Here is a 24,407-nt window from a genome sequence, read left to right as displayed (position 1 = left end):
TTCAACCGAGTCTAAAACTATGTTAGCGACTGTGAAAAATGAAATGATTTATCGAATTTGATTTGAAATAAAACTGGGGGAGAGCAAGACACCACGGGCCTACAAAACAGGACTCAAAGCTATGCGAGTTAATAAAATGGTGGATATTTGTTTATAGCCACTCCCAGAATGGGTGGAGCTATGGGTGGAGCTACTCTGCAAACCGAGTAAGCCACACCCCGGACAGACACCCAACAGATAGACAGACAGACAGACAGAATCATCTACGGCTATTATAATATAGATAACCTATCCTATAAATATAGATTTGATGACGTCATGTTTACACATCTGAGCGACAGAAATGAGCGACAGAAATGAGCGACAGAAATGGGTGACAGAAACTAGCTTCACTTTTGAGCGCCCGAAATTCCCAGGCAAACGCTATAACGCACCAGGTTTACAACCTGTGCGTTAATAAACCTGAAAATCGCAGAGCCAGAATTATTTTTTGGTCTGGGAAGCGCATGCGAGATTTCTTCTTCTTCAGCCTCTCACAACCCTGGGTGAATGTGCGATCTTTTTAAAAAAAAGTTCGAATTTTGCCAAATCTGTTTTATTCGTTTGTTAATATACCTCAGCCATTGACAAATCTGGAATTATAATTTTATTTGAGGTTCAAATTAACCCGGGACATTGTGTCAAACGATGCCTGCAGGCTGCAAGTCTGTACATGTGATAAATAAATAATTAATCGTCCACAGTCGAAGACTCTTCTTCTTCAGGCAATAACTTCCAGCTTCGAGACCATACATCCAGTCATCTTCAAATTTTGCACACTTGTTACTCTTCATGACTTCTACTACAGTATGAAGTTTCACGTCGATCAATGAAGTGGTTCAAGAGATATAAATGTTTTTATTATTTGCGTTAAATTAACGATATCTGCCAAACCAGATGACCTATCGCAAATTCCAAAAGGACATTTTAGTTGACTGATATGCTGAACAGATTTGTGAAGTTTTCCCTCGATTGGATCACAAATGAGGGAGGAGTTAAGTTTTAAATGTTTGTGCTTAAAAACGTCATAACTCTGAAACCATGTGATGCATGATGTCATGCTCGCTGACTTTTTTGTTCGTCATGGGTATGCGATTCTGCCTGCAAAGTTTGGCCTCGATCTGTTCAGGCGTTTTGGAGAAAATTGGATTTTAGTGTTTTTCACTCAAAACAATATGGCGGCCGAACCACGTGACCTGTGACATCATAATTACCATTAAAATATTATGCAGACCGAGTCCCTCCTATGGTAAAAATTTGCTCTCAATCGGTCCAATTATTGCAGAGAAAATGGTTTTTAAAGGAAAACAGAAAAAAAAATCCCCAAAATATTCCCCCCAAAAATTCCTGGATCTGGAATAATATCCTGAGCTTCACCAAAAACTAATCAATTCTTCCTTATCCCAAGGGCAATCATCCCACCAACTTTCATCCAAATCCGTTCAGAACTTTTCCAGATATCTTGTTCGCAAACACACGAACACACGCACGCACACACACAGACACGATCGAATGCATTACTCCCTGGCGGGAGTAACTAGAACGCCACTCAATAGACAGCAGATCTCCGCCTAGTTGGCCATGGTGAAGAATCACTTAAAAAATTAATGTAGCTGGATTCGAATCTGGATCTTCACCAAAATTGAATCGATTCTTCCTCGTCACACACACAACCTCTCCACCAAGTTTCGTCCAAATCCGTCCACAACTTTTTGAGATATCCTGCTATGTATCGTTTTTGGCCCAATCTCCCAATGGTGAAGAATCACTTAAGAAATTCTAGTAGCCGGATCCGAATCCGGATCTTCACCAAAATCGAATCATTTCGTCCTTGTCGCATACACTACATATGTGCCAAATTTCGTCCGAACCCATCCACAACTTATTGAGATATCTTGTTCACAAACAAACAAACGTACAGACAAACAGACAGGGGTGACAACATAACCTCCATCCACCTTTGGTGGTGGAGGTAACAACATTATTTCAGTAATTATACCAAGTTCCCAAGCCTACCCTTAATAGTTATGATTAATCCAATAACTCGAGGTGTGGCTTTCAACACTCAATAGGTATGATGTTATATATAACTGCAGCCTTTTTGATTCCAGCTCATCGACAACTCACCGTGGGTTGTATGGGACTGATGCAGGCTTCAGGAGGTTAAATGTATAAAGGAGTTTTTGAGCCGCCCTCTGCTGCTGGATCTCCTGTGAAAATGCACATTATTAGTTTACAAACAAAGAATTAATCATCATTTCATTAAGCATTCCTTGGCATTCCTGGATCTGCACAAATGGATAATCTTGACTCGATTTCATAAAGATCAACTTTTCTGCTCACCTCTTTTGCTCCTCCTCTCCAGCTCCACTAAGCACACCTTCTTTAAGGTTGCAATTTTGTGGCTGTACTCAGAGAATTGCGCAAGCGGCATCGAGTGCAATAGTTCACGAAGGTTTATTGGAAAGGTCTTTGATCTGCTATTTAACTCAAATACTCGTCTTTCATTTCCTATGAGCCGAAAAAGTGATACCTGTTGTGAACACCTTTTTTTTTTTTTTTTTTTTTTTTTTGTATACTGAATCGAGGCTCGTGAAAGAGCTAACATTTATTTCACAAACAAATCAACCAGACAAACAAAATATACAAAAAGAGGGAGCGGAAGACAAGATGGGGAGAGAAGGGGAAGCACACAAACACAACATTTGAGAGCAGGGAGAAGTGTGGGAGGGAGAGGGCTTGGGGGGCAGGAGGCGTGGGAAGGGGGGGGGGGGGTGGGAGAAGTATAAAACACAAGGGGACCGAAATTAGCGGGGGTAGAAAAGATCAAGGTTTTGGATGGGGGAGGATAAGAGATGGTGGTGAACAGCTGTTTTAAAGACCTGGAGGGTGGAGTGGGATTGAAGAGAGTGAGGGAGTTTGTTCCAGAGGCGGGAGAAAAGAGGAATGAAGGAGTGAAGGTGAGCAGAAAGTCTTGATTTTGGCAGTTTAACCATAAGAGGGTTGCAGGCAGATCTTGTGCGACCTGTAGGAATATTTGGGGGACAGAGCCCAGAGAGGGCTGGGGGGGCAAGGCCAGAGAGGAGTCGGTAGAAGACGGAAAGACCACCAACCTGCCTGCGGTGAGTGAGTGAAAGGCCCTTGGAGTTAGCTTCATCGCGGGAGATTCCAATGATTCTGAACGATTTGGTTTCAACAGCGTGAAGACGGGCTAGGTGTGAGGCAGGAGCACCAGACCAGAGGGGAGAGCAGTATTCCATAGAGCTGTGGATGAAAGCCTTGTATGTGGTGAGGAGCTCAGGTGTGCCAAGGAAGGACTTCGCACGACGGAGGATGCCCAGTCGGCGACTGGCTTTGGAGGCCAGATTTGAAATGTGGTTTTCCCAGGAAAGATCATGGCAAATAGTGAGACCCAAAAGCTTGAGTGACAGAACTTCTTGGAGAGGATTATTCAGAAAGTGGATGGGAGGGTTTTCCAGTCGGTCTTTTCGGAGAGACATCGTAAGAGTGTGAGATTTATCAGGATTGAAAGACATGTTCCATTTGTTTGCCCAGTCTGTGATTTTGTCCAGGTCTGCAGAGAGTGAGGAGGCTGCAGACTGCCGATCTGAGGGATGAGGAATGGAGCGACAGAGAGTAGAGTCGTCAGCAAAGAGATAGAGAGGATTTTCAAGAGAGTCAGAGAGATCATTGATGAAGACCAGAAAAAGCACAGGGCCCAGAACACTACCTTGGGGAACTCCAGCCTGAACAGGTAGAGGAGATGAGAGAAACCCATTCAGGGCCACACGTTGACTACGACCAGAGGAAGTCCGCCAGCCATGCGTGGAGATTTCCATGGATACCAAAGGAGGAGAGTTTGGTGAGCAGAGCAGGGTGCCAGACCGTATCGAAGGCACGTGAAATGTCAAGGGAGACGGCTCTAATTTCCTGTTTGGCATTGAGGACCTCCATCCATTGTTGAGAAAGCAGAAGCAGCATGTCCAGAGTAGAGTGACCAGGTCTGAAACCAAATTGATGATCAGAGATCAAGCCATTGGAGAAGAGGGAAGATTTCATATCTGAAGCAATGATGGATTCCATGACTTTGCTGATAATTGGGAGAAGGCTGATTGGTCTGTAGTTGCTGGGATCTGTTTTTGCACCTTTTTTGTGCAAAGCGGTGATGTTGGCTGATTTCCAAGCAGATGGCAGATGACCTTGAGCAAAAGAGAGGGTGAAGAGAACAGAAAGAGGGAGTGAAAGAGCGGAAGCACATGATTTTAGGACCCGTGGGCTGATGCCGTCAGGACCAGTTGCAGAATCAGAGTCGAGGGTTGACAGAAACTTTTCCACCTTGTCAGGAGGAAAGGACCACCTGCACAAATGCTTGCCCTCTTTGATGGACAGCTTCATTCAATCTCACCAAAAACGATCCTGCCCCTTATTATCAGCCTTGGCATACAGCATTTGAAGCAAGGCAGATGCTTCCAAATAGCCAGCCTTCTCGACGAGGAAGAGAAAGTTACCTGCAGGAATCCTTGATCCTTGAACTAGTCATCTCCGAAGCAAGGCAGACTACAATATCAGGTTTGTCTCAACGCTGAACTCCCTTACCTGTTCCCCTCTTTGAAGACAAGATAGTCCCTCGTGAATTGAGTCTCTCGTGTTCTCTGCTCACTCTGCAGGTGTGGTTCCACAATAGACTTGGCATGTGAGAAGGTAGAATATTTTAACTCGGTACTGGCTTTCAAAAAGCCTGGTGTTGGCTTAGCGGTTAGGGTGCCGGCTTGGGATCCTGGGTTCGAATCCTGGTCGGTCGCTGAATTAACGCCAGGGGGGTTGACTCAGCCTGTCATCCTTCCGAGGTCGGCAAATTGAGTACCAGCTTGCTGGGATGAATGATCACAGTGTGTACCCCGATTTGGAATAGGTACACCGTATCCCTGCGCATCGTAAGAGCGTGACCAAGGGTTGGCGTCAGGAAGGGCATCCGGCCATAAAAACATTGCCTCAAACAGGGAACCATGATTGTCATGGGGCCCGCAAGGCTAACCCCCGCTCTAGCGGGAAAATGGCCTTAAAACGATCATTCATTCATTGGCTTTCAAAAAGTCTGTCTCCAAACCCATCCCTGTACACCCCCCGGCCCCCCACCCCAACCCCATGCCACTTGTTACCCTCACCAGAGGAGAGGGTATTGTATTTGAGTCCATTTGTCTGTCTGTTTGTCCACAAATAATAAATATGATTTTCTCTGCAACCGTTAGTCCGATTAACAGGAAATTTTCACCATAGGTGCAAATCAACCTGAATAATTTTTGTGTCATGATAATTATGACGTCATAGGTCACGTGGTTTGGGCACAATCTTGGAAAAACCGAAAAACTTTGCACCTCTATATCTCCGAAAGCGCTGCATAGAAAAAATTGAGACAAGGCTCATTGTAAAGAACTCTCCATGTGGAATAAAATATGTTAATGATGATGTCATATGTACCTCAATTATGACGTCATAGTTCGACTAGTACAAAACTTCATCCGAGCAAGATTAAATTTCTTGAGCGTCATCTGGGGATAAATTGGTGGAGAAAAAAAATTAAAATAATGATGATGTCATCGGTCACGTGATTCGCCCACCATCTTGGAAAAACCGGAAAAATTTGCACCTCTATATCTCTGAAAGTGCTGCATAGAAAAAATTGAGACGGCTCATTGTAAAGAACTCTCCATGTGGAATAACATATGTTAATGATGACGTCACATCATTAATCGTCGTTAATCGTTAATTAACCTCTAAAGGTGGTTTTTCATTAATGTCGTTAATGTTAATGAATGGCCTCTAAAGGTGGTTTTTTTTTTTAATGATGACGTCACAGGTGCCCCCATTATGACGTCATAATTCGACAAGTACAAAACTTCATCCGATCAAGATGAAAGTTCTTGAGCATCATCTAGGGATAAATGGGTGGAGGAAAAATGATAATGATGACGTCATCGGTCACATGGTTCGGCCGCCAATTTTTGTTTTAACACAAAAACCTTAAAAACCATTGAAAACACGTCCCGGTGAGGGTCTGCAATCTCTGATTGCTCTTTCTAGTTTCTACCTGAAAAGGTGAAGACGTCTCATGTTGACTTTGAAATATCCTCACCTCCAGTCCCTGATAGAACCAGCACTCACGTTTCAAAGCATAATTGCTGGACCAGCATTTCTTTTGTCGTTTTTTTTGTTTGAGCCAAAATAGACAAGTCCTTCATTGAGGACCACCTATCATCTGCTTTGAAGGTAGAAAACATCACCTTCATCTATAAAAGGGTGCAAATACAGATATGTTCGCTTCGACTGAGCAAAGGAACTGTTGCTGATCATCATTCTTTTCTCCAATGTTCACATTGCCGATTATCACTCATTTTGCTCCGAGGAAGGGATAATACCGGAAACATCAGATTTTCCTGACTTACCAGGGAAGTTAACATACCTCAATCAACATCTTGTTGGATTTAATCGACTGATCGGGCTGGCGGTATGGCCCAGATGTAGGCACACTCACCTCTAATCCGTCTAGCCTGTGTTTGAATCCCGAGCTGTTAGGGTTAGGGTTATGGTATAAAATGAACCCTAACCCAGCTAGAAACTTCACGACATCCCGGTGTTTCATGCCAATGCTCTCAGCCAATGATGCTACCCCACAGCCTTGTGCTGCATACCAAAAAGGAAGATCCACTGATCCACTAATAAGCTATTTTTGCAAAGCTCTCTGCCTGTCATATTTGAGGCTGTATTTATGCATGGTTGTCAAACTTCCTCGATGTGTGCAAACAGCACGGAGCTCTTGCGGGCCTTCAAATTAACTTTTCTGGCAAGCACCAACGTCTGGGTCTGGTGTACAGTTCTCTTCGGGGTTTTCAGTCATGACTTGCTTCCATGGAAAAAATATTTTGAACTTCTTCAGGCAACTCAACATCATGCAAGGTTCTCCATCCCAGTGTCAAAGCAGGAGCTTCTGCATCCCTAATGGCAGACCTCAAAAACATCAAAATAACAGGTCCAATACATGGAATAAGACTTTTAATCCAGGTAAGTCTGATATCTTCAGTTCCTCCTGGCAAGTACCATGCAGAAAACACACCTATCTATTTTTGCAGTCAAGCTTTAGGAAAATTTCAGTCCCTTGAATTATTCGGTCTAACTATTAAGCCATAATTTTTCCTGGACAGACCACATCTCCAATAGGGCCACTAAAACCAGGTAAAGCCCTTCTTTGCTTCTTTAGAACTATGCATGGCCTATACAAAACATTTTTGAAGCGCAGGTGGAATATTGTTCCCCCTTTGTACAGGACGACCCAAACAAAGTGAACCCCAGGAAAAGTGGAACAACCTTCACAGTTTCCAATCCACCTCATTCATTTTCCTGGACAGACTGACTAAGAAACCATTTAGGTGTTCGCTTCAATGGTAAATCCCTGGGTGAGGTTAAAATTGGTAAAGTTCTCTGGTGGAATAAACCATTCCATTCTGACGTGGGGGGCTGGCAGAATATTTATATGTGTGCAATTTTCTCGATTTGCGAGGAATTTCCAGTATTGGAACATGTTTTTTCAATTTCCAGGAATTTCAAGGGGTTTCAAAGACTGTGCAACAACAACAACAACATGCATTTTAAGGCCATTTTCCCTGCTAGAGCGGGGGTTAGCCTTGCGGTCCCCATGACAATCTTCTCCATCTTGCCCTATTTTCTGCATCTCTCCTTCTTAACCCCCTTGCCCGCATTTCTTCTTCCACCATCTTTAGCCAAGTCTTTCTCGGTCTTCCCCGTCCTCGACTTCCTTCTACATTAATTTCCATCACTCTTCTCAACCAGTCACTTTCATCCTTCCTCAACACATGACCAAACCATCTCAACCTGTTCCTCTTCACATCATCAATCGCAGGCAATATTCCCATCATCTTTCGCAATTCATCATTTGTCTTCCTCTCTCTCAACGATACTCCGCACATCCATCGAACCATTCGCATTTCCACCCTTTCCAGCCTTCGTTGCTGCTCTATGTTCATTACCCATGTCTCGCTCCCATAAATCATAACACTTCTCACACATGCAGCATACACCTTTCCCTTCAGCTTCAGCGACAATCCCCTCCTCATCAGCACGCCACTCAGTTCCCGAAACTTCTTCCATGCACATCTCACTCGAGCAACCGTTGCCGAGTCTGATCCACCTTCTCCATTCAGCATGTCTCCGAGGTAGCAAAATGTTTTCACACCTTCCAGCTTCACGCCGTCTTCAAGATCCAACTCAACATTTCCTCCATCTGCGCACACATTACATTTGAATGTAGCTGCCACACTGGTAAATGACCCTCTCAGACCACTACATTTTTGATGAACCCACTCAGCACACATTGTACATTGAATGGAGTTCACTGCGACACCCTTCCTGCACACAGCACAGGGCCACTTCCCAGTTCTTTCCACCTCACCACATGCTTTACCACTTGCCATCACCTTCGTCTTTCCGATATTCACCTTCAGACCTTTTGTCTCCATACATTCCTTCCACTTGTTCATCTTTTCCTTCAGTCCATCCATACTTTCCGCAATCAACACCAGATCATCTGCATACAACAACTCCCACGGTAAACCCTCCTTTACGTTCTGAGCCAGCACCTCCATCACAGCTACAAATAGTAGTGGACTTAGTACGGACCCCAAATACCACCTTCACCTCAAACTCACCACTGTTCCCGTCCTTCGTCCTTACAGCTGTGCGCGCTCTTTTGTACATTGCCATCACTACTCTGATCAACCATTCCTCAACTCCTAACTTCCTCAATGCCCATGTCAATACTTTGCGTGGAACCCTATCGAATGCTTTCTCCAGATCAACAAACCCAAAAAACAACTTCTTCCTCTTCTCCATATACTTCTCCTGCAACTGCACATTGAAATGAAAAGCGCGTCTGTTGTTCCTCTTCCTGGCATAAATCCAAACTGCATTTCGTCGATCTTCACTTTCTTCCTTATCCTCCTCTCCAACACCCTTTCCAATACTTTCATTCCATGCTCCAATAACTTTATCGCTCGGTACGAGCCACACTCCAGAGGGTCACCTTTCCCCTTGTATAGAGGGGACGAGGGTACTCAGTTCCCAATCCACTGGAATGCGGCCTTCTTTCACCACCAGATTACAGATCTCTGTCATTCTCTTCACACCCCAACTTCCTGCTTTCAAAGACTGTGCGAACGCTGTTATTTATTACGTGTGCAAATGGCAGCCTTTTAACCTGCTCCAGCCCTTGCTCATATTTGTTTTGATCTCTTCTTCTTCTTCTTCTTCTTCTTATTCTTCTTCTATTCTCTTTGCTATCACCCCCCCCCCCACCTCTCTCTTCCAATTTCAACTTTCATTTCCCTCCTGCACACGAGTCCCACGAACCCTTGTAGGGAGATAGCTCCTTACTGCTCACATGGGATACTACAAGTAAATTACGTCATGAATAGTGTTACATTTTTGTGTGCGTTGAAGTTATCGACTTGCAGTGCTTTAAAAAACACACAATTGTAGCTTATTCTACTGCATACCCTGAGGCAGAGATGCAGCACCGTGTCTTCCTGGTAGAGAGCCTGCCAGGTTTTGATCACGCCCGGCAAGAATGACTTGAGGATATACACCTGGCCTTGACGGAGAATGCTCGTTTCATCGGCCCAAGTGCACATCACTTTGGTGGCCTTCCGCAAACCGCCGCCCATTTCTTCGGTCGAAAGAAACTCAAGGCGGATGCTGGAGCCTCGCTGGGCCCACGATGACATGCTGTTGTTGAGTGCAGCGGGGGAACTCTCTTCGAGTCGGTACACCGTCACAAGATCTCCTGCCAGAACACATGCCAGTGCAGGCTGATGGATTCTTACTGTGATCACAAAAATTTGCTACTAAGTGGCCATGGGACCCACACTATGCATTGCACATTTGACTCCATCGGACATCAATACTTTTGTGACAAACACAACTATCCAAAGCTGCTCCTTTGGAATAAATAACATCATTAATATCACAGAGTTATGTTGAGTATTAATCAGAAATCGGCAACTTTGTTGTCTGATAAAGTATATCACTTTGTGCCATTTGTCCCAATATAGAGTTCTGGAACATGGAAACATGGAAATTCTGGGTGGGGGGCTGGGGGGAGGGCGGTGTCAGCATCACTGCTGCGGTTTAAACATATTTAAATAATATTTAAACAAAACCATGAAAGACAATCTGGGAAAAGTCTCTAAGTGAGAACGTGGATTTGAGAAAGCAGGAGCAGAGGTGGAAGAAAAACGAGATATAGGGGGCGGGGCACAAGTCGAGACGAGGAAGAGAGCGAACAAGCACGTGTCCGGGAGGAGAGAAAGAAGTAATATAGAATTTTTTTGTTGTTGTTGTTTATTTGTTTGTTCTGTTTTCAAAACGCTGGACAAAGGGTAAGATGTTCTATTTGAGGCTGATGGACCAGTAAAAACCTTAGAACACACGGAACACTTGTATTCTACATTGTACATTGCCAATTGTCGGAGCCGACAATGAAATGCGAGACAGTGATGTCATGATTAGATGGTTCTTTTTCTTGGGGAGGTGAAGGGGTCGGGCAACGCCGCATCACAGAGTAATGGTTTGAGCATCAACTCCGAGTCTGGGAGAGCGGTCATTCAAACCTCGGCTCAGTTATGCCAAAGACATGCAAAATGGAATGCACCGCTTCCTTGATGCTCAGGATTTTAAAAGGACAGAGTAGGGACAAACAACCACAGGTTGGAAACCAATGTGCAGCCTTGATGGGCCTAATGGCATCCTCCTGCACTTAATAGTTGGTGACATTTATTACAGATTTCATTCTTTTATCAATTTCCAGTAACTCCATGAAAGGTGTGCAAGTGGTTGGTTATGTCGGATAAGTTCAAACTGCGAAACCACGAGCCTTGGCCTAGTGGCTCCCGAGGACATTTGTACAAGCCCGTGGAATGCGTATCCAAAATATCCTTTACCTCTGAACTGGATGGGAGCAAATGGGATCGTCAGTGACAGTCTCATCAGGTTGTTCCTTTCCATGGCTGCAAAAGGGGACAGGTGGTGTCACTTATTCTGTTGTTCTTTGTGATGAAGAGCTTTTCAAACGTAAAGTGCAGAACAAGAAAATACTTTACCGGTGTAGTTACCGTCCAAGCTGCTCTTGTATGGAGATACAATTCCTGTGGAAGACAATTTGACTTTGTTATAGGTGACGGTGGATCAGAGAACAAAGGCCATATATTGTGAGGAAAATGCCTTAGGGGGTAAAGGAGTTAATGAATCAGTTCTTTATAATTGGTTTAGAAAAGTCGTCCTGTAATTATCCCAATTAGTGCTGCGAGGATAGAGAGTCTAGTATAGGCCAACCCTCTGTATTTTCATCAATTACATGTTCCTCCACCCCTCCCCTCCCCCGACCCCATCTGCACACCTAATAAGCATGCTTCGGGGCTGGGGGCAAGGCCTTGTGTGCGACGTCCGATACTCCACATCCCGGAAGCTACCTCTCGATTGACCCTGATTGATCTAGTGTCGCGGCAAACAGAGCAAGTGGCACCAGAAACGAGCAGGAAGACATCACGTGCCGGAGCCCATACAAATGGGACAAGCATCAAGGGAATTAACGTACAGGAAAAGAGGAAAGGGAGGAGAGGAGGAAATACCAAAAGTAGCAAGTAACATGGTTGGGGTAGGAAAGGTTAATGGGGGTAATAAAGATCACGGGTCAGAATTTGGGATGACAAGAGATGGTGCACGGCTGTAAGCCCAAGAGGGGAAGAGCGAGATGGAACAGCCTCTGGAAGGCGGTTTCATAGACGAGAGATGCGAGAAATAAAGGAGGTGAGGTGTGCAGTCAGTCTGGATTTGGGAAGTTAACCAGGAGTGGGTTAATGGAAGAACGTGTGCAGCCTCGAGTAGGAAGGGTTGTAGGACTGAGAGCAGAGGAAGTAATATCAGAGAACATTGTCTCCTCCACTCCTGTAACAGTGGGTGTTGTTAAGACGACGTTAAGTGAGCATCAGCTGTATCTCTTTAGATTCCAACCATCACTGACCTGGCGAGATTTCTGTAATTTCCTTTGTCGTGTCTCCACCCTGTGTGCAAATTAATCAAACATGTATTGTCCTTTATTATAATCTGTGGCTATTTGGGTTACGCACGAAACTCCAGCTCGGTGAATTATTTTGGGGAGAATAAGCACGTGACATTTTTGGCACAAAAGTCAAATAGTAATGTTAACCCCCGTGGTGCCAATATGCCTCAAGCTCAAGACCATTCTGTGGAGTTTATCTCCAGCGAGATCGGGTTCGAGCACCTTCACATCAAGGCTAGTACTGTGACAATATATATATATATATATATATATATATATATATATATACATATATATATATATATATATATATATATATATATAATATACACACATGTATCATAATATTCTCTGTTGATGTGATAAATTTCAATTTAGGGCTAATCAGTTTGGAGCCAGTTCTCTGTTCATGTGATCAATCTCAATTTGGGGCTCATCAGCGTGGATCCACTTCTCTGTTCACGTGATCAATCTCAATTTGGGGCTATTCAGTTTGGATCCACTTCTCTGTTCATGTGATCAATTTCAATTTGCGGCTCATCAGTTTCGAGCCAGTTCTCTATTCATGTGATCAATCTCAATTTGGGGCTCATCAGCTTGGATCCACTTCTCTGTTCATGTGATCAAACTCAATTTGGGGCTCATCAGCTTGGAGCCAGTTCTCTGTTCATGTGATCAATCTCAATTTGGGGCTCATCAGCTTGGATCCACTTCTCTGTTCATGTGATCAATCTCAATTTGGGGCTCATCAGTTTGGAGCCAGTTCTCTGTTCATGTGATCAATCTCAATTTTGGGCTCATCAGCTTGGAGCCAGTTCTCTGTTCATGTGATCAATCTCAATTTGGGGCTCATCAGCTTGGAGCCAGTTATCTGTTCATGTGATCAATTTCAATTTGCGGCTCATCAGCTTGGATCCACTTCTCTGTTCATGTGATCAATTTCAATTTGCGGCTCATCAGTTTCGATCCACTTCTCTGTTCATGTGATCAATCTCAATTTGGGGCTCATCAGCTTGCATCCACTTCTCTGTTCATGTGATCAATCTCAATTTGGGGCTCATCAGCTTGGATCCACTTCTCTGTTCATGTGATCAAACTCAATTTGGGGCTAATCAGCTTGGAGCCAGTTCTCTGTTCACGTGATCAATCTCAATTTGGGGCTAATCAGTTTCGAGCCAGTTCTCTGTTCACGTGATCAATCTCAATTTGGAGCTAATCAGCTTGGATCCACTTCTCTGTTCATGTGATCAATCTCAATTTGCGGCTCATCAGTTTGGATCCACTTCTCTGTTCATGTGATCAATTTCAATTTGCGGCTCATCAGTTTGGATCCACTTCTCTGTTCATGTGATCAATTTCAATTTGCGGCTCATCAGTTTGGATCCACTTCTCTGTTCATGTGATCAATCTCAATTTGGGGCTCATCAGCTTGGATCCACTTCTCTGTTCACGTGATCAATCTCAATTTGGGGCTCATCAGCTTGGATCCACTTCTCTGTTCATGTGATCAATCTCAATTTGGGGCTAATCAGCTTGGAGCCAGTTCTCTGTTCACGTGATCAATCTCAATTTGGGGCTAATCAGTTTCGAGCCAGTTCTCTGTTCATGTGATCAATCTCAATTTGGGGCTCATCAGTTTGGATCCACTTCTCTGTTCATGTGATCAATCTCAATTTGGGGCTCATCAGCTTGGATCCACTTCTCTGTTCATGTAATCAATCTCAATTTGGGGCTAATCAGCTTGGAGCCAGTTCTCTGTTCACGTGATCAATCTCAATTTGGGGCTAATCAGTTTCGAGCCAGTTCTCTGTTCATGTGATCAATCTCAATTTGGGGCTCATCAGTTTGGATCCACTTCTCTGTTCATGTGATCAATCTCAATTTGGGGCTCATCAGCTTGGATCCACTTCTCTGTTCATGTGATCAATTTCAATTTGCGGCTCATCAGTTTGGATCCACTTCTCTGTTCACGTGATCAATCTCAATTTGGGGCTCATCAGCTTGGATCCACTTCTCTGTTCATGTAATCAATCTCAATTTGGGGCTAATCAGCTTGGAGCCAGTTCTCTGTTCACGTGATCAATCTCAATTTGGGGCTAATCAGTTTCGAGCCAGTTCTCTGTTCATGTGATCAATCTCAATTTGGGGCTCATCAGTTTGGATCCACTTCTCTGTTCATGTGATCAATCTCAATTTGGGGCTCATCAGCTTGGATCCACTTCTCTGTTCATGTGATCAATTTCAATTTGCGGCTCATCAGTTTGGATCCACTTCTCTGTTCATGTGATCAATCTCAATTTGGGGCTCATCAGCTTGCATCCACTTCTCTGTTCATGTGATCAATCTCAATTTGGGGCTCATCAGCTTGGAGCCAGTTCTCTGTTCACGTGATCAATCTCAATTTGGGGCTAATCAGTTTCGAGCCAGTTCTCTGTTCACGTGATCAATCTCAATTTGGAGCTAATCAGCTTGGATCCACTTCACTGTTCACATGATCAATTTCAATTTGCGGCTCATCAGTTTGGATCCACTTCTCTGTTCATGTGATCAATCTCAATTTGGGGCTCATCAGCTTGGAGCCAGTTCTCGGTTCATGTGATCAATCTCAATTTGCGGCTCATCAGTTTCGATCCACTTCTCTGTTCATGTGATCAATTTCAATTTGCGGCTCATCAGTTTGGATCCACTTCTCTGTTCATGTGATTAATCTCAATTTGGGGCTAATCAGTTTCGAGCCAGTTCTCTGTTCATGTGATCAATCTCAATTTGGGGCTCATCAGCTTGGATCCACTTCTCTGTTCATATGATCAATCTCAATTTGGAGCTAATCAGCTTGGATCCACTTCTCTGTTCACATGATCAATCTCAATTTGGAGCTAATCAGCTTGGATCCACTTCACTGTTCACATGATCAATTTCAATTTGCGGCTCATCAGTTTGGATCCACTTCTCTGTTCACGTGATCAATCTCAATTTGGAGCTAATCAGCTTGGATCCACTTCACTGTTTGCATGATCAATTTCAATTTGCGGCTCATCAGTTTGGATCCACTTCTCTGTTCACGTGATCAATCTCAATTTGGGGCTCATCAGCTTGGAGCCAGTTCTCTGTTCATGTGATCAATCTCAATTTGGGGCTCATCAGCTTGGATCCACTTCTCTGTTCATGTGATCAATCTCAATTTGGGGCTCATCAGCTTGGATCCACTTCTCTGTTCATGTGATCAATCTCAATGTGGGGCTCATCAGCTTGCAGCCAGTTCTCTGTTCATGTGATCAATCTCAATTTGGGGCTCATCAGCTTGGATCCACTTCTCTGTTCATGTGATCAATTTCAATTTGGGGCTCATCAGCTTGGATCCACTTCTCTGTTCATGTGATCAATCTCAATTTGGGGCGAATCAGCTTGGAGCCAGTTCTCTGTGCACATGATCAATCTCAATTTGGGGCTAATCAGTTTCGAGCCAGTTCTCTGTTCATGTGATCAATCTCAATTTGGGGTCTATCAGCTTGGAGCCAGTTCTCTGTTCATGTGATCAATCTCAATTTGGGGCTCATCAGCTTGGATCCACTTCTCTGTTCATATGATCAATCTCAATTTGGAGCTAATCAGCTTGGATCCACTTCTCTGTTCATGTGATCAATCTCAATTTGGAGCTAATCAGCTTGGATCCACTTCTCTGTTCATGTGATCAATCTCAATTTGGAGCTAATCAGCTTGGATCCACTTCTCTGTTCACGTGATCAATTTCAATTTGCGGCTCATCAGTTTGGATCCACTTCTCTGTTCATATGATCAATCTCAATTTGGAGCTAATCAGCTTGGATCCACTTCTCTGTTCATATGATCAATCTCAATTTGGAGCTAATCAGCTTGGATCCACTTCTCTGGTCATGTGATCAATCTCAATTTGGAGCTAATCAGCTTGGATCCACTTCTCTGTTCATATGATCAATCTCAATTTGGGGCTCATCAGCTTGGAGCCGGTTCTCTGTTCACATGATCAATCTCAATTTGGGGCTAATCAGTTTCGAGCCAGTTCTCTGTTCATGTGATCAATCTCAATTTGGGGCTCATCAGCTGGGATCCACTTCTCTGTTCATATGATCAATCTCAATTTGGAGCTAATCAGCTTGGATCCACTTCTCTGTTCATATGATCAATCTCAATTTGTGGCTCATCAGCTTGGATCCACTTCTCTGTTCATGTGATCAATCTCAATTTGGGGCTCATCAGCTTGGATCCACTTCTCTGTTCATATGATCAATCTCAATTTGTGGCTCATCAGCTTGGATCCACTTCTCTGTTCATGTGATCAATCTCAATTTGGAGCTCATCAGCTTGGAGCCAGTTCTCTGTTCAAGTGATCAATCTCAATTTGGGGCTCATCAGCTTGGATCCACTTCTCTGTTCATATGATCAATCTCAATTCTGTGATGCTCACCCTCGAGTTTCCTCGGCCTACTCGTCTCACGCAAGACTGGCTGCAAATTCTCCAGTCCTGCAGTCAGAAGAAAAATACACGAAACACCAAGATACTGATTATGTATTATTTTTTTATCAATAATACTCTGTGTGCAATTAGTAAAGTAGAAATAAAATCTTGTTGATCAGACTTGGTGGCGTAATGGTTGGAGCATCCGCTCTGAATCTGGGATGTTGACCGTTTGAACCCTGGCCAAATAATTCCAAAGATTCAAAAAATGGTACGTGGTCTTTCCATACTTGATGCTTAGCATTTCAAATGGATTAAGCACAGACAAAGAACCACAGGTTAGCAACCATTACAGAGGCTTGATGGCCTAATGATTCCAGCATTGAAGTTCCTTGTGGGGAAGATGTCTTACATTATACGAGCAGGGACCTGTGGAACATCCGCGCAATGTAAAATATGACCAAGTCCGAAACACTCCTCCTCCCACTTGTCACAAACCCCAAGTCATCAATCCCCTTTCCCAAACACCAAGTCCTCAACCTAACCCCCCCCAACCCAAAGGTGTCAAATCCACTCCCCACTTAAAGCCTTCAAACCCTCTCCCGACACCTCACTGAAAGTCCTCACCCGCCCCTACCCCAAATCCCCAACCTCCCCATCCCAACTTTGTCCCATCTTTGCTTTCCACCTGCCTCCCTGGCCCCCTCCCAACCCCAACACTGTCCTACCATCCTCCCGCTCGTAAAAGCCAACAATGGGCATTCCATTTCAGAAAAACTTATGCAGAAGACATGCGATTTAAACCTAAAACCTGGAAGGATATGATGAATCATGTCAACGTTTTAATTGCTGTTTCTCCAAAGTTTTCCAAGGAAGTTTCCATTCTGCCTCAAAATTATTCACATAAAGCTTTTAACTTTTTAATTCCACATTTTTCAGACAAAAAGCAAATGTTAGATGGAAAAGAACAGTAAGTTAAACAGATAAAATCCACTTCACAAGTACCATTTTGAAAAAGGTATTTATGTAGATGTCACACCAGCTTTTACTGGCAAATAAATGTTTTGTTTTATTTAAACTTGTCAATCATGACTGTTTTAACCTTCTTCCATTCAGGATTCCTTCAGAATCTGTGATAATTATGCAATGCACAAGATGTTATAGAAAAAAAACAATAACTTGGTCAACGACACCGAACTCTTTGGTCTGATATTGTGATACAGATATGGGTTGCATTTTCTGCTGCAAGTGGGCCTTCCTGGTCCGCATATGAGGACAAGCATAAGTAACCAGAGTTACAAAGAAAGTATTGTCGTGTCGACTGGTCGACCAAGTTTGATCGTCATGCCGAGGGTCTTTGACCAAATCATCTCTCAATTTACACTGGAACACAGAAGACCAGAAAACGTTTCTCATGAATGAATGAATGAATAATGGTGATTTATTGAAAAGAATACTGGGGATATAGAAGGATAAAACACTATAAATATACGGAACAGATCTGGCAGTTGACAGACACAAATCGGGAGCACACCAACTTGCATACAAGAAAACTATAACACCTGAGCTCAGCTGTGGCACCAAATTACAGGACCCGAACAGCAGGCATGATCCGGTGTTGGATCCAGTATGATGGTGTGGTGTGGTCGTGCAAGTGGGCATGGCACAGGACTTGTGCGGAATGCAAGGATGGCAACGAGGAGATGGTGATGAGGAGCGATGACAGGGACATGACATTCACATCTCCTGAATCGTTCTTTCTCCAACAAGCTGTGTTTGCTTCAAAATCTTGTGTCCCAAACCCATCCCTCTCTGTACCCACCATACCCAGTCGTACCCAGGTGCTCCTGGACTCTGTGTCCTTTCCTGACAAGGTGGAGAAGTTTCTGTCAAACCTTGACTCTGATTCGGCAACTGGACCAGACGCCATCAGGCCACAGGTCCTAAAATCCTACTCTGCCGCTCTTTCATTCCCGCTCTCTGTTCTCTTCACCCTCTCTTTTGCTCAAGGTCATCTGCCATCAGCTGGAAATCAGCCAACATTACCACTTTACACAAAAAAGTGCAAAAACAGATGCTTGCAACGACAGACCAATCAGCCTGCTCCCAATCATCAGCAAGGTCATACAATCCATCATTGTTTCGGATAACAAATCCTTCCTCTTCTCCAATGGCTTGGTCTCTGATCATCAATTTGGATTCAGACCAGTTCATTCTACTCTGGACATACTGATTCTGCTGTCTCAACAATGGATGGAAGTCCTCAACGCCAAACAGGATCAAATCAGAACTGTCTCCCTTGACATATCTCATGCCTTCAATATGGTCTGGCACCCGTTCTGCTCTCCAAACTCTCATCTTATGGTATCCATGGAATAACACACATGGAACGCAGACTTCCTCTCCTGTCACAGTCAACGTGTGGCTCTCAATGGAATTCTCTCATCTCTTCCTGTCCAGGCTGGAGTTCCTCAATGCAGTGTTCTGGGCCCTGTGCTTTTCTGGTCTTCATTAATTATCTCTCCGGCGCTCTGGAAAATCCTCTCAATCCTTTTGCTGATGACTACACTCTCTGCTGCTCCATCTCTCATCCCTCAGATCAGCAGGCAGCAGCTTCTTCACTCTCTGCAGACCCGGATAAAATCACAAACTGGTCAAACAAGTGGAACATGTCGTTCAATTCTGACAAATCTCACACTCTCACGATGTCTCTTTGAAAAGACCGACTGGACAACCCTCCCATCTACTTTCTCAACAATCCTCTCGAAGAAGTTCTGTCACTCAAGCTTTTGGGTCTCACTATCTGCCATAATCTTTCCTGGGAAAACCACATTTCCAAGCTGGCCTCCAAAGCCAGTCGCTGACTGTGCATCCTCCGTCATGCGAAGTCCTTTCTCGGCACTACTGAGCTCGTCGCAACAAAAACAAAGCTTTCATCCGCAGCTTCATGGAGTACTGCTCTCCCCTCTGGGCTGGTGCTCCTGCCTCACACCTAGCTCAGCTTCATGCGGTTGAAACCAAAGCATTCATAAATCATTGGTATCTCCTGTGACGAAGCTGATTCTGAGGAACTTTCACTCGCTCACCGCAGGCAGGTTGGTGGTCTTTGTCTTCTACCAACTACTCTGCGGCCTTGCTCCCCCAGCTCTCTCTGTGCTCTGTCCCCTAAATATTCCTACAGGTTGCACAAGATCTGCCAGCAACCCTCTTCTGGTGAAACAACCAAAATCAAGACTCTCTGCTCACCTTCACTCTTTAATTCCTCTTTTTCCCCACCTCTGGAAGAAACTCCCACTCTCTTCAATCGTACTCCTCCCTCCAGGTCTTCAAAACAGCTGTTCACCACTATACCATCTCTTATCTTCCCCCATCCACAACCTTGATCTTTTCCACCCGTTAATCCACCCCAAACCTACCTCCTTCAAATTCCCTCTTTTATTAATTGTTCTAAGTGTTAGCTCTCATATGAGCCGAGACTAAGCAAACCAAAAAAAAAGCCAAGAAGCAGATAGAGAGAGAAATTTCCCATTGGGGTATCCCCTTTTGGAAGAAAAGATTTCTTGACAGATTCCTCATTGGAAATGTGAGATTCTGAAGATTCTGGCCTTATCAGTTACTTCTCAAATGTAAACCTGGTGTTGGCTTAACAGTTAAGGTGGCTGGCTTAAGATTTCAGGGTCTTGAGTTTGAGCCCCCTGTAATGCCAGTATACAACACCAGGTGGGTTGACCCAGCACGTCATACTGCCGAGGTCGGCAAAATGAGTACCAGCTTACTGGGAACAAGGGGCACTGCATCAGCGGCACAGCCAAGCTTCCAGGAACGGATGCAAACAGCAGCCACAGGCTGCACACTAAATAATAACTAGAAAGATCAGAGATTGCAGACCCATGCCAGGACCGGTTATCAGTGGATTTTAAGGGCTTTTTGTTTAAACAAATATGGCGGCAGAACTACGTGACCGATGACGTCATCATTTTATTTTCTCCAGCAGTTTATCCCAAGATGACGCTCAATAAATTTCATCTTGATCGGATGAAGTTTTGTACTTGTCGAATTATGACATCATAATGGAGGCACCTATGACACCATCAGTAACATATTTTATTCCCCATGGAGAGTTCTTTCCAATGAGCCATGTCTCATTTTTTTCTATGCAGCGCTTTTGGAGATATAGAGGTGCAATTTTTTTCGGTTTTCCCAAGATCGCGCCCATACCACGTAATCTATGATGTCATAATTATCATTAAAAATGTATATAGGTGGAGCTACCTTACCTATACTTCCTTACCGTACTATCTCCTTATGTGTTCAAAAAATTAACATCAATAAATGTACACACTTATTATATACAGCAAATAGTTTCTTCACCAACTTATCAAGGGAAGCACAAAGCGCCCCTCCCTCTATATGGTTCTAGCAGAAGTACCCGGCGTTGCCGGGTGGGGGAGGGGAGGGGAGAGGAGAGGGGAAGGGCCTCGATCTTGTATCTTAGCTCTTTCACGAGCCTTGATCTTGTATACAAAAAATAAAAAAAAATAAAAAGGAGGGGAAGGGAGGCAGGAGAGGAAGGGGGTTCATATATAGGCTGGTGGGTGAATGTGGTGTTCATCACGTTTGTGAATTAAGTGTGTTGCCAATCAGGAAGAAGAAGAAGCCATACTACCAACTTCGTACACTTCGGGAATTGTTTGATTTATTTGTATTCAAATGTCTGGTGATTGTTTTGTATTTATTTATTTATGCGAATGTGTACTTGTATATAACTGTCATTAATTTAAAAAGGCTTCTGCATTATCGAGCGATTTCTTTTTTAACTCCAAAAAAACGAACTTTTTTTTTTTCATAATTTTTTTTTTGGCCCAAAACACTCCCAGGCACTCACTGATGAACCTCTGAAAGTTTGAGGAAGATCCGTTCAGCTATCTCTGAATATAACGTGGACACACAGACAACTCACGTTTATATACGTATATATGGATGTGCCTTGTGGCAAACTATAGAAAAGAAGGGACATTCCATAACTTATAGCAAATGCCAAAAAATAGAAAAGTAAGGACATTCCATGACTTACAGAAAATGCCAAAAAATAGAAAATAAGGGACATTCAAAAAATCTCATGGGCATGCTGGACTACCCTTGTGTTCTTAGGAACAACCAAATAATGCTCTAGAAAAGTTCATATAAAGCGGCGCCAATTTGATTCATACACCTGCATGAAGAAGGAAATGTATTTTATTTGCCAGATGTAGGGCGCCCTCTCCTCCCTCCAGGTCTTAAAAACAGCTGTTCACCACCATCTCTTATCTTCCCCCATCCAAAACCTTGATCTGATCTGTGTTATACCGTGTACAGCCCCCCCCCCCCTCCGCCATCTCCCTTCCACATATCTACCGATGTCCCTGCTCTCTGTTGTTGTGCTTGTGCATTTCCCTCTCTCTCCCCCATTTGTCTCCCGTTCCCTTTATTTCATATTTCATGTCATGTTTATGTTTCCCTCCAGTTTATGTTTTTGTGTTTAATGCGTTTGCTTTTACATGAGCCTCGACGACATAAAAAATAAAAAATAAAATCTAATTTCACTTTTTCCGGCCTCGCGTTTACAATTCCGTCTGTGAGCGAAGGTCTTGCACTCTGCTGCAGCCGCTGGGGGCCTCGCGACTCCAGCTCTTGTGCTCTTTCACAATCGCCATGCACACCTCGCTGCTTGTGATTATCTGCACCGATTTTAACACAAAACATTTTAAAGCCAAATAAGGCTCAGTCTGACATTGTTCCATGGCCTTTCTTTTCCTCAGCGATGTAGCGCTTTATTTCTTCTCCCCCACCTCATGCACTGCGGGTTGCTGACTCTGGGTGGCGAGTCGTTCCTCACAGGGTCTGCCTTGAACACCCCAGGTTCCAGCACGACCCTTTCCAATGCAATCTCATACACCTCGACGGAGGGAGCTTCGCTCAACAACCTAGCTCCGGCATCACTCACCGGTGCAGGTCAGGCCTCGCTCACACACTGAGCAGACTCGGCCGCTGATCCACACGTCACAGGCTGTAACACTTGGCTTGCCCACACAGGTTTGAGTACCTGTCCTGGTGTCGGGTCACACCCCATTGGTCCTGGGTGTGTCGGCCCGACCCCTGCAAGGTCAAACCATGTGCCCGTGAGGGCTGTACTGCAAATCAGGGTGGTTAATTCACACAATGCAGGGACTGCTTGCTTCCCCTTCCCTACTATTCCCTCTAATTCCTTTGTCTCTGGGACGGTGTGCCCTCTCTGGAGCAGAGCGACATCCACACCAGTGTGACGTGGATGCAGGCCATTATCAACAAAATCCATCCATGTGGAATTTTCCTTTATCTCTGCAAACTGGAACCAATCCGCAATTCCACTTTTAATTTGTGCCCCCACCTTTGTCCCTAATATTTCATTGTTTCTATTCATTTCTGCTCCTAAATCATCTTTATTCTTATTAATTTCTCCCCTCATAGCTCTGATTTATTTTCTCTAATCATCATTTATATACATATGGTTTTCTAAGCGTGTTCCCTGTTGTTCCATTTATTGCATAATGACCAGGAGCATATATTGGGTGGACGTCACATCAGCATCCCAGCTGGACTGCTCAGGAGTGGCGGAAGTTCCCAACCTAACCTTTTCCCCACAAATCCCCACCTCCGAACTTATGTTACACATTTCATCCTTTGGCATGGAAAATTTGATTCAAAGCAAAAGGCAGGACACCTCCAAACTTGTACGCCAAGCAGACAACAACAACGACAAGAACAACGACGACGACGAAAAATTAAACCAAAATAAAATATAGTATAGATGTAGCATTGAAATTAAGATGTGACCACCTTTAGAGGCCATTTTACCCGCAGAGCAGGGGTTGGCCTTTTTTGGGCACCGTGGTCCCCTTTTTGAAGCAATGTTTTATAGCCTGATGCCCTTCCTGCCGCCAACCCTGTTAGTCGCCTATTGCGACACATATGGAATTACCAGTGAACTGGTACTCAATTTGCCGACCTCGGAAGGATGACAGGCTGAGTAAACCCCCCTGGTGTTAATTCAGCGATCGACCGGGATTCAAACCCAGGATCCGAGGATCCCAAGCCGGCACCCTAACTGCTAAGCCAACACCAGGAAATTAAGATGTGGATGAACCAAAATGAAAATAATAATGCCTCCGGTGACTTCATCAGTGGAGGCATATAAATAAATAATTAAATACAGCTGCGCTTTCTCCGTCGAACACAATGAAAACAATATTCCGGATGAATAATGCAACTCACCATCTTGAGAAGAGCTCTCTCTGAACCTATGAAAATGATGTACAGAAAAATATCGCATTTCAATTGAAGTGGTCAATCAAACGAATCGCAGAAAAAGGGTTTTTTTTGATGACATGGCAGGAAAAGAACAAAATGATCAATTGCATTTGTGAAAGGCAGATGATGCATATTAGGGAATGCACAATTACCTCGGTACACTTGTCTCTGCTTCTTGCTGGCAGGCCTCAAAGTCCTGCTGGTACATTTAATGAAAATAAAAAGAAATTAGGAATTAAAATTTTTTTAAGCAGAACAATGTTCAACTTTTCATGTGTAAATTGGTAGGAATGTCATTGTCACTGATTGTATCGGCGATTGAATAATATGTTGTATACAAGAAGAAAGCGCACACAAAAGTAGGGGAGTACAGCCCCAAATGCAACAAAACAGAGCATTTAATAATCCGGCTCATCCCGCCCCAGCCCGATCTCTTTCACATAGAGTCGTGGCAAAAATATTGGCACCCTTGCACCTTTT

At 43.9% G+C, this 24,407-nt stretch overlaps 1 protein-coding gene across 2 annotated transcripts in view; it reads right to left on the bottom strand.

The window, feature by feature from the left end:
- The window catches only part of TRPM7 (transient receptor potential cation channel subfamily M member 7), a 250,871-nt gene that overhangs the window by 16,015 nt on the left and 210,449 nt on the right, over positions 1-24,407 (bottom strand). For both annotated transcript variants that reach the window (XM_078771748.1, XM_078771749.1), the window contains 7 exons: positions 24,080-24,126; positions 23,892-23,917; positions 16,611-16,667; positions 11,208-11,252; positions 11,049-11,114; positions 9,606-9,892; positions 2,167-2,249 (listed from right to left, as the gene is read on the bottom strand). In XM_078771748.1, coding sequence (XP_078627874.1) covers positions 2,167-2,249; positions 9,606-9,892; positions 11,049-11,114; positions 11,208-11,252; positions 16,611-16,667; positions 23,892-23,917; positions 24,080-24,126 — 611 coding nt within the window. The remainder of the gene's footprint in view (positions 1-2,166; positions 2,250-9,605; positions 9,893-11,048; positions 11,115-11,207; positions 11,253-16,610; positions 16,668-23,891; positions 23,918-24,079; positions 24,127-24,407) is intronic.

The sequence above is a fragment of the Myxine glutinosa genome, chromosome 2, assembly GCF_964187855.1.
Source record: "Myxine glutinosa chromosome 2, kmMyxGlut1.1, whole genome shotgun sequence".
NCBI classification, from domain to species: domain Eukaryota; kingdom Metazoa; phylum Chordata; class Myxini; order Myxiniformes; family Myxinidae; genus Myxine; species Myxine glutinosa.
The sequence above is the reverse complement of the archived record's forward strand: the minus strand, read 5'-3'. Positions and strand labels throughout refer to the sequence as shown.